General features: G+C 38.4%; 2 protein-coding genes across 7 annotated transcripts; one reads left to right on the top strand and one right to left on the bottom strand.

Annotated features, from left to right (window-relative positions):
• The first annotated feature begins 37 nt into the window (after positions 1-37).
• On the top strand, positions 38-12,287 carry Pnuts (Phosphatase 1 nuclear targeting subunit). 6 transcript variants are annotated; one of them, XM_064117113.1, is made up of 7 exons: positions 38-173; positions 311-595; positions 1,868-1,942; positions 2,570-2,754; positions 4,588-6,275; positions 9,343-9,551; positions 9,688-12,287. In XM_064117113.1, the coding sequence occupies exons 3-7, from the start codon at positions 1,940-1,942 to the stop codon at positions 11,080-11,082; spliced, it is 3,480 nt and encodes a 1,159-aa protein (XP_063973183.1). In that variant the 5' UTR covers positions 38-173; positions 311-595; positions 1,868-1,939; the 3' UTR covers positions 11,083-12,287. The 6 variants fall into 6 exon arrangements, with proteins under 6 accessions (XP_063973183.1, XP_063973182.1, XP_063973184.1 ...); XM_064117112.1 differs by having other exon boundaries at positions 161-233; XM_064117114.1 differs by lacking the exon at positions 38-173 and adding an exon at positions 775-977 and having other exon boundaries at positions 180-595.
• Positions 12,063-13,579, bottom strand: LOC135160524 (RNA guanine-N7 methyltransferase activating subunit). The gene is made up of 2 exons (XM_064117153.1): positions 13,165-13,579; positions 12,063-13,076 (listed from the first exon to the last, which is right to left on the bottom strand). Exon 2 carries the CDS (start codon positions 13,052-13,054, stop codon positions 12,725-12,727), a length of 330 nt encoding a protein of 109 aa, XP_063973223.1. The 5' UTR covers positions 13,055-13,076; positions 13,165-13,579; the 3' UTR covers positions 12,063-12,724.
• Positions 13,580-13,600: the final 21 nt, after the last annotated feature.

The raw sequence follows: 13,600 nt of genomic DNA, 5'->3' as shown, positions 1-13,600 counted from the left end.
ATTAATTACAAATTTTGGAGTAGACATAAGAATAATTGCCGTGAAGTTCGGTTAAATAATTTCTGATAACAAAAAACGAAAAGCGGAAGTGCTCAATGGCGTCCTGACTGCACAGCCCAAACTCGAGTTGAGCTGTATTTCCTGTATCGTTACAACTGGTGCTACGTAGTTAGGTGAGCATAGACCAAAATATTTCGTCCAAGTTTAACTTAAAGAAATACACTTGAAGAAGAGTAAAATCATTTGAAATAACTAGTGAAAATTATTGTGCATATAACCCAAATTCCATTTACTGGGTTTTTGGTTACAGATGGCAGGTTGACGACACAATATATGCGGATTATCTCACAAGAGGCTTGTAAAGCGTCTCCACCCATTAGATCGAAATACGAAAAACCTAATGAGTCGTTGATGCCACCGAGTCTGACCAAAAATACGCAGGACAAAAGAACAGAAAAAAATAAAAGAAAAAAAGCAAAATAATAGATTAATACAATGATACAACGGTTGCAATTGTATAATTGAACTGAAATCATTTTCTTATACAATTATGTTGGGAGATAACGGTAATCCATAAGGAGACTATTGTTCCAATGTAAGTGGCCAACTGACCGCTCAAGGTTTATGAAATATTTTTGTTACAAATATCGCATTTTTATAACATACAAGGCTGAGGGCGTTAGGATTACGAGATAATTTCCCCCCAAGTCCAATGTTTACTTATTCATCTCCAATTATTTAAATTTCTGTGTCGTATCGATCGTGCTCGGGTAGTGATGACGTCATGCTGAACGACGGTTTTTCTCATGGAAAACAAACAAAAAAATAGTGGAAGAGTGAGAGACCCAATTTGTTCATTAGAATGAAAGAAAAAAAAAACTTCAGAATTTTGGAAATTGCAGTAGTGGCGAGACTTTAACCATCGATTTTGCAACATCGGCAGAGTGAAACTGGATAATTTTTTTTTCATTTCAAAGGTATTTTCATAAACTTTAAAATGACCTCCAGATCATTAGAATCGCATCGTTTGTTTACGAGATATCTAATATTTTGTGGCGACTCCCCTCCTGCCCCACCCATTATAGATTTTCTCCATTTCGGTCGGGCTGAAAAACAGTTTCATCCGTTTCTATAAATAGAAAGTTACATTCTTGCGTATCCGGACATGACCGATATGTCCCGACCCCACTCCGTGGGGGCGACAGAGACAGGTTTTCCTGGTGCAGCGTCACGGTGGGCGGGACTCTGATTGGTTCTCTCGGTTACACTTGCCTTCTCATTGGTCGTTTCTGGCATTTCGTCGTCACTACGTTATGTCGATCGGGCTCTAGAGGGGGCGTAGGGGGATGCGCGGGCTGTGGTGCGCAGCAAATTGTTCTCCAGTCAGCAGAACGACTGGGACTTGGTCTGCAAAGACACGAGATTCGACCATTTTATCATTTGCCATATTTTCCGTTCACGCGAAATTATTGAGAATTGAGGAAAAAGGAGATTCGCTTGTCGAGACGATCAGGAATTATTGGAGATACTAATTGGTCTCGGGGGTGGATTAAACGTATTTTAGAGGGAAATATCAAATTAATTCGTCTAGATATTGCCACCCAAATGCAGTTAGATTAATTTTATCATTATTTCGAGTACTATGATAGGTGGGTAGTTTAGATAACGATTAAATCGTTTTTTCATTTCGGTTTTTCATTCACATCGTTTTTTTTTATAAAATAATTGTGCATTTGTCAATATCTCAATTTGTGTCACCACAAAATGGCGGACAACAGCCATTCACATGTGTTGTTTCTATCTTCGGAAATGACCAGGGAAATTGTTTATCGTTTTATAATTTTTCTCAACAATTTTCTTCTTCCAGATTGCAATGATTTTAGTCAATCAAAGAACGCTCGTCTAGACTGATATAAAGAGTGAATTTTTTTTATTAACGATGGTAAGTTTGTTTGCTCATTGAATTATCGTGATGTTGTTTTGTGATAAGTGAATCGTTGTTTTGTGGTTTTTATATATTTTTTTTGTTGTGGAGGAATTCTCCAGGAAGACGCCCCATGTGGAGAAAAATTTTTGTGGAAAAGATGGCGCCAGCTGTTGGTCATACTGTATATAACGACGATGACCTCCTGGCGCACATTTTTTCTCTAATTATCGTTGCGAAATAGTTCTGTACATTGGGTTTTTTGTTGCGCATGATAAGAAATTCCTTTCAACAATTGTCACACTTTCAATAATTTATAATGAAGATATTTTCTATCAAAAATACTATACTATTTCAAAACCGTTGGAGATCCTTTTCGTTTACAATTTCAAAATCAAAATTTATCAATAGTTTAATAAAAACCATGTCTTATTTTGTTGGACCATTAGTGAATCAAAATTGAGGGCAAGTTCAGTAACGATAAGACAATAAAATTTCAGTAGAGTCATTGAACTTTACATGTATTACATTGCCCACATTAATCTATTGCTTTGTATAGTGTGAGTGAATTCGTCACAGCAATTTTACAATTTACGTAATAATTTCTGCAAAAAAACAATGATGTTTTTCATTCTTGTGTTACAGCCACGCATTGACCCGTTGGCGTTGCTCAACTGCCTGAGCGTTTTATTGGGCCCAAGTGGGGGTATCAAGGGGGCGAAGGAGGTCGATCGTTTGGCCACACTTATGACCAAATTTTCAAAGAAACTCGTGTCCAAATGCATCTACATTCAAATATTAAAGACTACAAGTCCTGATTTGCTCAACCAGTGAGTACAGATACTATTGAATAAAATTATAATGATTAAGTTATTTGCCTAGGATACAAAATGGAAAACAATTTTTTTCTGTTCAAAGATTTAACGCTAAACAAATTTAGCTTCATGAATGAATTGAGTGGCATGTTGAGACGGGTCGATATCCTCCTTTGAGGTATTGATTCGGTAAAATTTTTAAACATGCTAGATTAAACGGACTCTGAACCATTGGGCGATTCACTACAGGAGTCGAACTTACTGATATGTGTCCAACAGCCCCAAAATCCTAATTGATCCCAGATTAATCGAAATTAGATGTTCATGGACATTGCCACGAATTTTGGAAAGAGCGAAGACCGTAAAAATCATTAAGTAATTTGTAAAGACTGACCCGATCACTTGCATTCTTCCGATTTCTATCATAGTCATGCAACAACAATTGAATTATAACTATTAAATAATTAAAAATTCTGTAATATTGATTACATCATGCTCGTTGAATAATTGAATTCCGTCTAATTCCGTTCCATTGGTTTTTTCGTAGAGTTCTCAATTTGCAATATCGCAATTGTTAGTAATTCGAGGGAGGAGATGATTTTTTAATTAAACTGCTGCGATAAATCAAGAAGTTGTCAATGAAGACGCTGAGTTTCGTTCGAGTCGTATTGAATATTACGAGCAAATTGGAAAATATCACAAATCAGTTGTCAAGAATGAAAATCAACAAAACAATCTCCCAAATTATATTTTTTCATTTTTTATTTCACTCGCCCCAGTTGAATGAAAATATGGGATTCAAGATCGTTCACCCCTTATTATTGAGACCCTAACGCTTATAAAAATTATTCACGAGTTTACGAAAGCTGATCAGATCAGTTTTGGAATAAGGCCGAGAAGAGTTGCGGTTCTACTAAATAAAAATGTTACAATTTCTAGAACTGTTCTAATAGTCATTACAAATGAAATTTATAATTATTTTCAATATCAAAATGTGAATTATATATTTTTTTTAAATGAAAGTCATAACCGATACATTTAATTAGCCATTTGTCAAAGGCAGTAAACTGAACTCAAGGCATTTGATTGTACATTGAGATAAAAGAATCGCTTGAGGACATTCTAGATTTAAAGACATTGTGTTCAAAGACCAAAGTAAAATTAAAAAACCTAAGGTCGACAATTGAACTTCAATACTTGGTCAATAGAAATTTTGGACATTATTCAGTTAGTCATTCGTATCAAATTGGCTGCACTGTTAGGACTTCGATACTTAGGTGTCTTAAAAATAGGGAAAAATTCCCCAAATCATAACATTACAGTTGAAATTTATTACAATCATTTTCATTATTATTATTTTAATTTCATCGTCTATACTGCCTTGGATTTTTCCATTTTGTTCCCTCCCTCTGCGGCGCCCTGCGACCGATGTTTCCCTGAACGTACTGTATTAGCATCAGTACCGAGAGAAACCATAGGAAACCTCAGTCTTACAGCTGGTCGATATTGCAGAGCCCCAGTATACCTTCTGTCACTAAACAGAAGCGTCCACTCGGTCTCCGCATGCGTGCCTGCTTATCGATCGGTCCTTCCAATTATTATTATACATGAAAACCGAATGATAAATATGATTCTACCAATGAGCATGCGAGAGAATTCTCCCAACGACCCATTATGACCCTCTCCCTCTAGACTTATCTCCTCCAGCTATTGTAGCAATTATTGCGTTATAAATTATTTAACTATTTCAATGATTACGATGAAAAACATTCCAAACAATACCTTCAATATCCCCAATTAAAATAGTAGCGAATCCCCCAAATAACCCTTTACCATCCTCTCTTCTAGATTTATGAGCACAGGTGGTTGGGACCTGATTCACGTATGGCTGACAGACGCAATTCTCGCAAAAAACTGGGCTCTGATTCAAGAGCTCCTGGAACTTCTTCTGCTATGTCCAGTGGACATAACTCGTCTGAAATCCAACAACAATCCAAAATTGATAAAAGGCCTTTCGAAGGAGGGAAGCAACCAATGTGTGAGATTGATGGCCTGTAGCCTCGTCGAGCAGTGGCTGAAGATAGTCAAGGACTCAGTGCCATCACCAGTGGAACCCCAGCCAACGATGCCACCTAGTCAAGCGATTTCTAGTAATCAGCACCTGGGCTTAAAAGCAGACGCCGAGGAGACGAAAGCAAAAGATAATGGCGTCGTGTCAACAGTCAAAGTGCAGGATTTAGAGGTGGCTGAGGTTCGCTTAGCACCTGTTAATCAACAACAACAACAGCAGACGTCACAATTAAACGATAAAATATCCATACAATCTGTTCAATTACAAATTGTCAATAAAACACTACCGGGGCAAACGCAACCGATGCAAATTAAAAAACAATCGTTTGTCGTGGTATCGAATTCATCACAGCATCCACCATCTGTACCAGTTTATAAAATAACGATACGTGATGGTAAACAAGTATTGACAAAAGTCGAGACTGATGCTACTAATATACAAAGCATTATTAACGATAGCCCTAAGAATGTTGATAATACTGATACTGTGGATGATAACGATGTTGTTGCGAGGAGTGAGTGCGATAATGGTGATGTGGAGGGTAGTGCTGTAGAGGATACGAAGAACACTGATGGGACTATTTCAATTAGCTTTAAGGAAGATAATGTAGATGTGAAGGATGTTAAAGATTGTAGTGATAGTAAGTCTAGTAATGACAAGGAGAATAGGGACGAGTTGAAGAAAGAGGAGAAAACAGGAGTAGAGAAGAAGACCCATCACAGCTCGAAGAGTGGATCCAAGCATAGCTCAAGCTCAAGGTCTAGCTCGCACAGATCACATAGATCCAGCTCCAGCAGTTCCAAGGGGTCTTCTAGTAAGTCTTCCAGGGACAAGGACAGACACCACTCCAGCAGACACTCCAGCAGCTCCAAGGGAAAGTCCGATAGAGACAAGGAGAGGGAGAAAGAGAAGATGAAGAAGGATCAAGCGGAGAAGGACAAGGCCACCTTGGAGAAGGTGCAGGGACAGTCGTTGTCCACGAAGTTTGGAAAAATTCCCAAGAAAAAGAGTGACGAGGAGAAGACTGACAGTTCGGTCAGAAAATCATCGACTGACTCCAGGGACAGCGCCAAGGAGAACAAGGATAAGACTGATCCCAAGAAGTCACCGGTTCAGGGGGTTCTTGAGAAGAAGAATATATCGATTTCCATTGAGAATAGAAAGAACTCGTTGGATTCCGCGCGTCCTAAAACTGTGAAGACTTTTAATTCGAAATTTAGGTCCACCGGACTGGAGGAGGAGGTCAAGCCACCTCCACCGAGAAATGCAGCGAAGAAACCAGCAGGGCCAAGTGTAAATGATAAGAAGGTGGTTTTGCCACCCAAGATTCCTTTGAAAAGGCCTTCGCCGTTGAGAGAGACGGCTATTGCTGATAAGAGGGCCAAGCTGACCATTGATGTCCCTGTGCCTACCCTCGGCGAGGACAAGAAGGGGGCCATTAAACTTATCCCAGCTAAACCAAAACGTAAGTTGTTGAGCATATTTATTTATTCATTCTATTGGTTTTTTTACGGTTTTGTTTTTTGTAACGATGGAATTATCTCGAGCAGAAGAGGTCCTGGGGGGAAATGTCAGAAGACATTTTTTGTGGGGGATTTTTCAACCTTAAAAAATGGTCTTACAACATTTTTTCATAGAATCCTTTGCTGCCAAGATACGTCTAGGTTTAGAGAGAACAAAATATTTTAAAAAATTGAGTCTGGTAAGGTTTTTGAGATAACTCAAGGAAATAATTTGTGGTAATTGTTAAACATTGTCATCGTTAATTCGTATTACTATACAAATGTGATCAAGGGGTTAATTCATTCTGCATTCATGGTTATTAATTAAGAATTGAGTTTACAGATGGTTTTACCTGGGATGGAAGAAACCAAATGGCTGGACCAGAAAATTCCCACCCTCCAGCAATATTTATTCATCATTTATACCCACTATTTATTAATTTCATTAACAACATTAACCTCTCAATCAAGGGCCTGAAAGTCTGAGGATCATTGCAGTTCTCTTGGAATTTCCTCCTTGAAAATTCGAAATATCTCGAACATGAGGAGTTTTATGAGGAAAAAACAGAAAATATTTTTATATGCAGACTCCCCTAAGCTATAAAAATATCCTCCCGATGTTTTTTTGCATAATCGTTTTTGGTTGAGATAAGTCAGAAATTATGGAGACTGTCAAAAAATAATTTGATACATCTTTGTTTCATTTTATTGAATACTACTATTTTACTACAATTCTTCCAAGATCAATCAGGCACTTAGTTTTTGATTATTGAAAAACATTGTCATTGTCAACGATTCTCCATTAATTGGTATGCGAACTTCGTATGCACAATTAATAATTAAAAATGAAGTTTACAGATGGTTCACATGGAATAGAAGGAGCTCACCATTCTGGATCTGCAATTTCCCAATCTCCAATCAATGTCCATTCATCATTTACTCTCATTATTTATTCACTATTCATTTCATTAACGCCATCCACTTCTAGATGACAGGCTCAACAAGTTTATCACTCAAAAAGTGAAGAGGAAATGTCAGGTAAATCAGTCAGTTTCGGGGAACAGGGGGAATAGTGCTGTGATTAAATCATAATGCATTATATATCAATTCGGAACTGTATATAATGTGTAAAAAGAATTAAAGTAAGTGACACGAGAAGATGAGTTGTGCGTCGTAGAGATCATCGATAAGGATTAATGTATGTCGTCTGGGTAAGGCACCAAATACGATTAGCTAATATAAAAAAAAAGAAATACAAAAAAATTCTCATTTTCTTTTGTACATGTACATGCCTGTATATACGTGTAGACTTACATATAGGTGTGAAAAAAAATGAGGTAAACCAATAAATTTATCATAAAAGTATAAAAAATTAGTTGAACTCTTAAGTTCCCGCATTAGCCCATCAAAAAGTAAACTATTGGATAATAATTGACTTCGTAATGGAAGGACTGATGGGGGATCCAGCTTTCAAGAGTATGGAGGACATGGGGGACGTCTGCGAGGTACCAACAAGTAGTACAGATCAATCATTCGTTCCTTCGTTCAATTTTTTGATGATAATCGAAAAAAAATCATATGCCATTATATTTTCAATCGTTATGTGTATGAGAGCAATATTTCTCTATTAATTTTTCTGAAGCTCTCTATTACAAAACGAGGATCAGTAATTTGTAATGCTGAATTATTTTTAATATGAAACAATTGCGCAGAAAAACCAAACGAATTCAAAAATCAATATTCGAAGTCTGCATCTGCATTTTGAATTGCAATCGATACAGATACGGCTTTTTTGGACAAAACTATCAAATTTTACTGACTTCGTCTATAAAATAGTTTGTATTGGAGATTTTTTATTTCAAATTCGGCTGCTCATCTATATGTTTATCCATAGAAATGGGCAGGATACAAAATTCTATAGAGGCTACTGTATAGTCCTATCTGTCAAACTCATGCCGCGGAATTCTTGTAGAAAATATTTCAACAGAAAACAATAGATTACCATTTTGCTGACTAATAAGGCCAGTGGAGACAATTATACCGGGTAGTTCCTATTCAAAAATTCGCAGGACTAAAAAAAATGAAAGAAAAAAAATTGGCAACGAATTCGTCAGGTTTTCTTATCAAATGCGCGGAGCGATAGCCTGTAGTAGGCGAAGATTCACTCCAAGAGTGAACTATTCTATTCACTAGGAAATAAATTAGTCATTCGTTAAACAGAAATAATTTCGTGATTGAAGCAATGAGTCATTAAAAAATGAAAAAGGCGCCCGTTTCACCCCGTCCTCCCCTGATAATCCGGCACCCTCGAGCTGTATCGTTGTCTAATAAATCGCCCGATCCAGAAGCCATCCTCCACGCAGGGGAGGAAATCCACTCTTCCTCATCGACAACAATATCTATAAATACCACCAGCGTTACGTCATGCATTCAGTAACACTTGGTCAGAATAAAAATGTAATGATTGGTATTGATCCAGGATAATGTTGCATTTTATGGAATAAAAAAACCGACAAATAATTTATTTATCTCCCCAACTATCCAAAGAAATGAGGAAATAAAGTACTTTGGTCTGTAATTTCCTTTCCTATCGTAATAACATTTATTCTTTGCAGAGGGATGTACGTACTGTATTGTACGTGAAGATAAGTCATGAAGATTCATGAAGCTATAGACGTTTATCGATATGATTCATGACGCCGATTTTTTTATTAAATTTTTTAATGACCAGTTGCGTCAGATAGTTTATTTACTTGAATTTATCACTTATTTATTCCACAGCTGCAATGGATTTCCCCTGAGATTTTGTAGTTGCGTGCAACATTCAATCACAAAGAAGGGAGATATTAATATGGAGAATTAAGACGATGACAATGTTATAATTAAATAGAATGATATATTTTATCGATACTACTGTTTCAGTTTTACATGCAACGATGACAATGTTTTATGCTTTAACGTTTATTGAAAAATACTTCAATGCGAGAACTGAGGGAATTAATTAAAAGTATTGTCTGGTGTATGTTGTAGCTATGGTCCTCCAGGAGAGTGATATGTTCATGGACGCTTTAACGGCATCTACGAAGAGCAAAGAGCCGAGAAAACGAAAGAGGCGGAGTTCACTGTCCAAGGATGACAAGGCAGATGGCAAAAAAGATGCTAAGGAGACAACACCACCACCAGCATCGCCAACGGGGGCCGATGAACGCTCCCCGATATCGATAAAGCCGGACTTCAAAGTAAATATCTCCATTGTCAATAAGCATATAAAAAATCAAATTATGGAATATCTTGATAACAAAAAATCAAACCTCGTGTATTTGATTGAAAATCGCGAACTATTTTTCCTAATCGTCACCTCATCTTCCCTTTCAGTTTTATCAAGACACTCTGGAGACCGACGAGGACAAAGAAGAGAAAGACAAGGACTCTCCGGACTCCGAGAAGGAGGACGACTCCAAAGACCTCTCGAAGTCGGATACATTCGATGAGGACGAGGGCAGCCGAACGCCGACCAACGAGGAAGAAGTGGAGGATTCAAAGGGTCCAGCATCGCCGGACGATACCGAGGAATTCCAACGGCCACCATCCAGCCCTAACCCGGAGATACGATACGTCGACGGTTTACGAAGTGTTCTCCTCTTGCAGAAAAGAAAGGGCCCGAAGAAGAGCCTGAAATGGAAGGAGGAGCTGGAATCAGTGAGGTACTTCGAACTAGACGAAACGGAGCGCGTAAACGTCACCAAAACTTTCACCGACATGAAACAAATGGAGAAACAGGGCGAGAGAGAGGCCTTCCAGATGGCGAGAAAGCTCCACAACGAGGATGTGATGGAGGAGAGAACGAGGTGGAGGATTCTCATTCCTATTGATCTACCACCGCCCCTAGTTGAGCCTGGCAAGGAGTCCAAGGAGAAGGACATTCAGTATGCGCGGGAAAAGGGAATACTTCAGGCATTGTATTTCAACCGTGGAATGATACCGGATTCAGCAGCTGAACCCGATGAGGAGAGGCACCACGTGCTGGTGGACCCCAAGATCATCCCCCTGGACGATCTCACTGGGAACAAGGAGAGTGAAAAAGACTTCACGATGGTACCATGGCCAGAGCCAAAGCCATCGCTGATTTCCCCGGCTCCTCCAGTGGTGCCCACCGTCTATCATCAGAGTTTTACTCATCCCCCGGGAATGGCCTTGCCCCAGGGAATGCCTGCACCTCAGATGCCCATGTCCATGGGACAGAATGTGCCCCCTGGTATGATGGGAATGAATCACATGGTTCCGGATGTTGGCGCTGGCGGATGGAGAACTGGAGATGGCAAAGTCGTTGTTCCTGATGTCAATATGCCTGGAATGAACAATATGCCGAATATGACGGGTTTCCCACCTCCCAATATGATGCCTCCACCTGCCATGTTCAATCATCAAGGGCATCATCCTGGCCATCAGAATCCTGAAAGTTTTCCACCTATGATGATGGACGATGGAAACTATGTTGGACATATGCAGAATAATTTTCAGGGACCAGCGATGTTTGGACCTGGCCCTAATTTTCAGGGACCACCTCCCCGGCCTGGTATGCGCGGGAGAGGAGGACCTGGGTGGTTCAGGGGAGGAATGGGACCCATGAGAGGTGGCTGGCCGGCGAGGGGTAACTGGAGGGGAGGCAAACAACCACCAGTTTGCCGACAGTTTACGAAAAATGGATTCTGCAGGGTTGGGGATAAGTGCCAGTATCTACATCCTGGGGTTAATTGTCCACCTTTTTGAGGAGGGCTATGGGCGGGCGGAGGGGTGGTATGAAACCACTCGGTTCCACGGTTTTTTTTAATTGGGGGTATGTGGGAGGGATTCGAGAGCTCTTCCACGGAGAGAAATGTATGAAAATTGTATTTTTCAGGAGAAGGGGGTTATGGATTGGAAAAAAGTGTTTAAAAGTTCTGTTCATTTGGAGACAGGCAGAAACCGGTTGAGCGTTATCTGAAAAAAGAGTCATTTTAAAGACCCGTTTGGAAATACGAGGGGGAACAGATGGGGACGCCATCTTCTTTGAGTATCCCGGTGAGAATGATGATCCTCATATCGTATTTTAGCAATATTTTTTAAAAGTAATGGGAAAATCTGGAAAATTTAATTAGAATAGGGGAACCGACCTCAAAATTCTTTTAGAAAAATTTCAAAAATACAAAGGGGTTCACAGATGCCGGTGCCATCATCTGGTTTCTTCCTCGTTCTATGAAATTTCTCGTTACATACAAATGACCTATCAATAGCTCACGAATAAATAATAAGATTTAAAAAAGGAAACAATTTTTTTGATCATAGAAATTTTAGTACGTTTCTGGAATATCTCGGAAGCGAAACAGCAAGATACTATTCATTTAAACGAATTATACAAAATACATTTTGATACATTTCTTTTCTACGTGGCTTCGACTCAATAATCGTGCAATCAGAAGTGGAGATTATTATTGGGGTGTTGATAATGCGTTCTGTGATAGGGTTATTGCCTCGCCGGGTTCTACTGCCTCCCAGAGAATATTTAGATGTTTCGAAGAAATGTCGCTCCGAGCATCAATTTTTTAAAAAATGTACATAAGACGATGCACTGTATATAGAACTAAGATAAGAGACGGTTATCAGAGTCTACTTCCATGAGACTGTTATTTTAGGGATTAGGGGGACAACTGAGGGAATTGTAAAGCACTGCTGTCACTTTTCGTTGATGAATACCATGGATCGAAGAAAAATTGTAATATCAATGAATAATTTATTCTTATTATGCTGAAACATGGATTTATTAATATAGTGATTTGTAGCTTATGTCTGTATAGTTTGTGGTAAATCTTATATAGGTAAATTTATTATAAAACAGCAGGCGTTATGCTGATATTATCGTAATTAACGTATGGACATTATGTTGTTGGTAGACGACAATGCTTGATTGATGAAATACATTGATAATTATTTTTCAATCAGTTTTTACATTTTTTATTATTGTAATATAACCCACAGGGAGAGGAGGCACAAAATGGAGACTGCAGATGTATCTTTCATTATTTATGGCTGGGGAATGATTTTACTCCGCACTTTATTTCGGATATGAACAATTGAAAGATGTTTCAACATTTAAAAAACCACCTGGAGTGTCCATTTTACCCCCTCGACCCTTTTCCCCCTAATGTTTAGTTGCCTGACGAAAGAGAGTCCCTTTTAGTTGAACATATTTTCTTGACAGTCATTCTATGATGAGACTTTCTAAATATTTAGCAGTATCCTCTTAAAGCCAATACAATATTTTCATTTCATCAATTAATTTTACATTACTTTCGGCTGGGGGATAAAATTTTGTGAATTATAATAAATCTCACTTGTAAAAATCATGAAAATTGTCCAGTCACCTTTTCCCATCTCAATAAGGTCTCGAAGATGCTCCATGTTGCATATGCCGTCCAGCGTGCCTCTTACCTCTGTAATTTCTTTCACTCCTCTGATACATGTTGTTCACCCTGTCCCTGTTATCCCAGTCCTTACGTTTTCCTTGACGCCAGTCGAACTGCGGTCTCCTGGGTTTATTGTACCAAGGATCAACAATGGGTGGTTTCTGGCTCTCTGCATTCATGTATTTCATAAATTCAGTGTCATCATCAGTGTAACGATATTTGAACTCTTCTTCGCAGCTCGCGAGGAAGCTCTGCTGCTCCTCTGAGAGTAGCTGCTTCTCCATTTTATCTTTATCCATTCAACAATGGGAAGTACTGTTCCTGAGGAATGTCATTGCCACATTATTATTATTATTATTATACTTATGATTAATTGCTCATTATTGTTGTTATTGTTATGACTACAAACCGCTGAATAAAGGCTAGGAGAGATAGAGTGAAGGCTAGTTCCAGTGACGGGTGCGCGATGAGATCTCGATTATTCCATATATCGATAGTTGTTGGGGTCGATATATTTGGAGCGACTGATTGAATCGAATTTTTTTTCTTCCATTTTTTAGCCATTTTTTGGATTTTCAGAATGCGAATTGAAAAACAAAAAATTTTACATTACAAAAATTATTTGCAGTGCAATATTTTTTCTGTATCGATTTTCCACGCGATAATTTTTACTGATACTGGTTCGAGTTATCAAGTCTCTTTATTATTTCCTTGGATTTGAAAAGAAAGAAAAAAGTCTTGTCTCATAATTCTTCTTTTAGAAAATTCAAAGGGCCAAGTATTTTTTTGAAAAATATTGAATGATTTGACATATTGATTGTGTGTACGACAATTTTGATCGATAC

This window comes from Diachasmimorpha longicaudata, chromosome 3, assembly GCF_034640455.1.
Source record: "Diachasmimorpha longicaudata isolate KC_UGA_2023 chromosome 3, iyDiaLong2, whole genome shotgun sequence".
In the NCBI taxonomy this organism is placed as follows: Eukaryota; Metazoa; Arthropoda; class Insecta; order Hymenoptera; family Braconidae; genus Diachasmimorpha; species Diachasmimorpha longicaudata.
The sequence above is the reverse complement of the archived record's forward strand: the minus strand, read 5'-3'. Positions and strand labels throughout refer to the sequence as shown.

Bases quoted from the DNA above. Each gene is read 5' to 3' on its own strand.
- Pnuts (XM_064117113.1), top strand. The intron at 2,755-4,587 runs GTGAGTACAGAT...CCTCTCTTCTAG, and splicing joins AGTCCTGATTTGCTCAACCA to ATTTATGAGCACAGGTGGTT. The intron at 9,552-9,687 runs GTAAATATCTCC...CTTCCCTTTCAG, and splicing joins CGATAAAGCCGGACTTCAAA to TTTTATCAAGACACTCTGGA.
- LOC135160524 (XM_064117153.1), bottom strand. From the start codon at position 13,054: ATGGATAAAGATAAAATGGAGAAGCAGCTACTCTCAGAGGAGCAGCAG.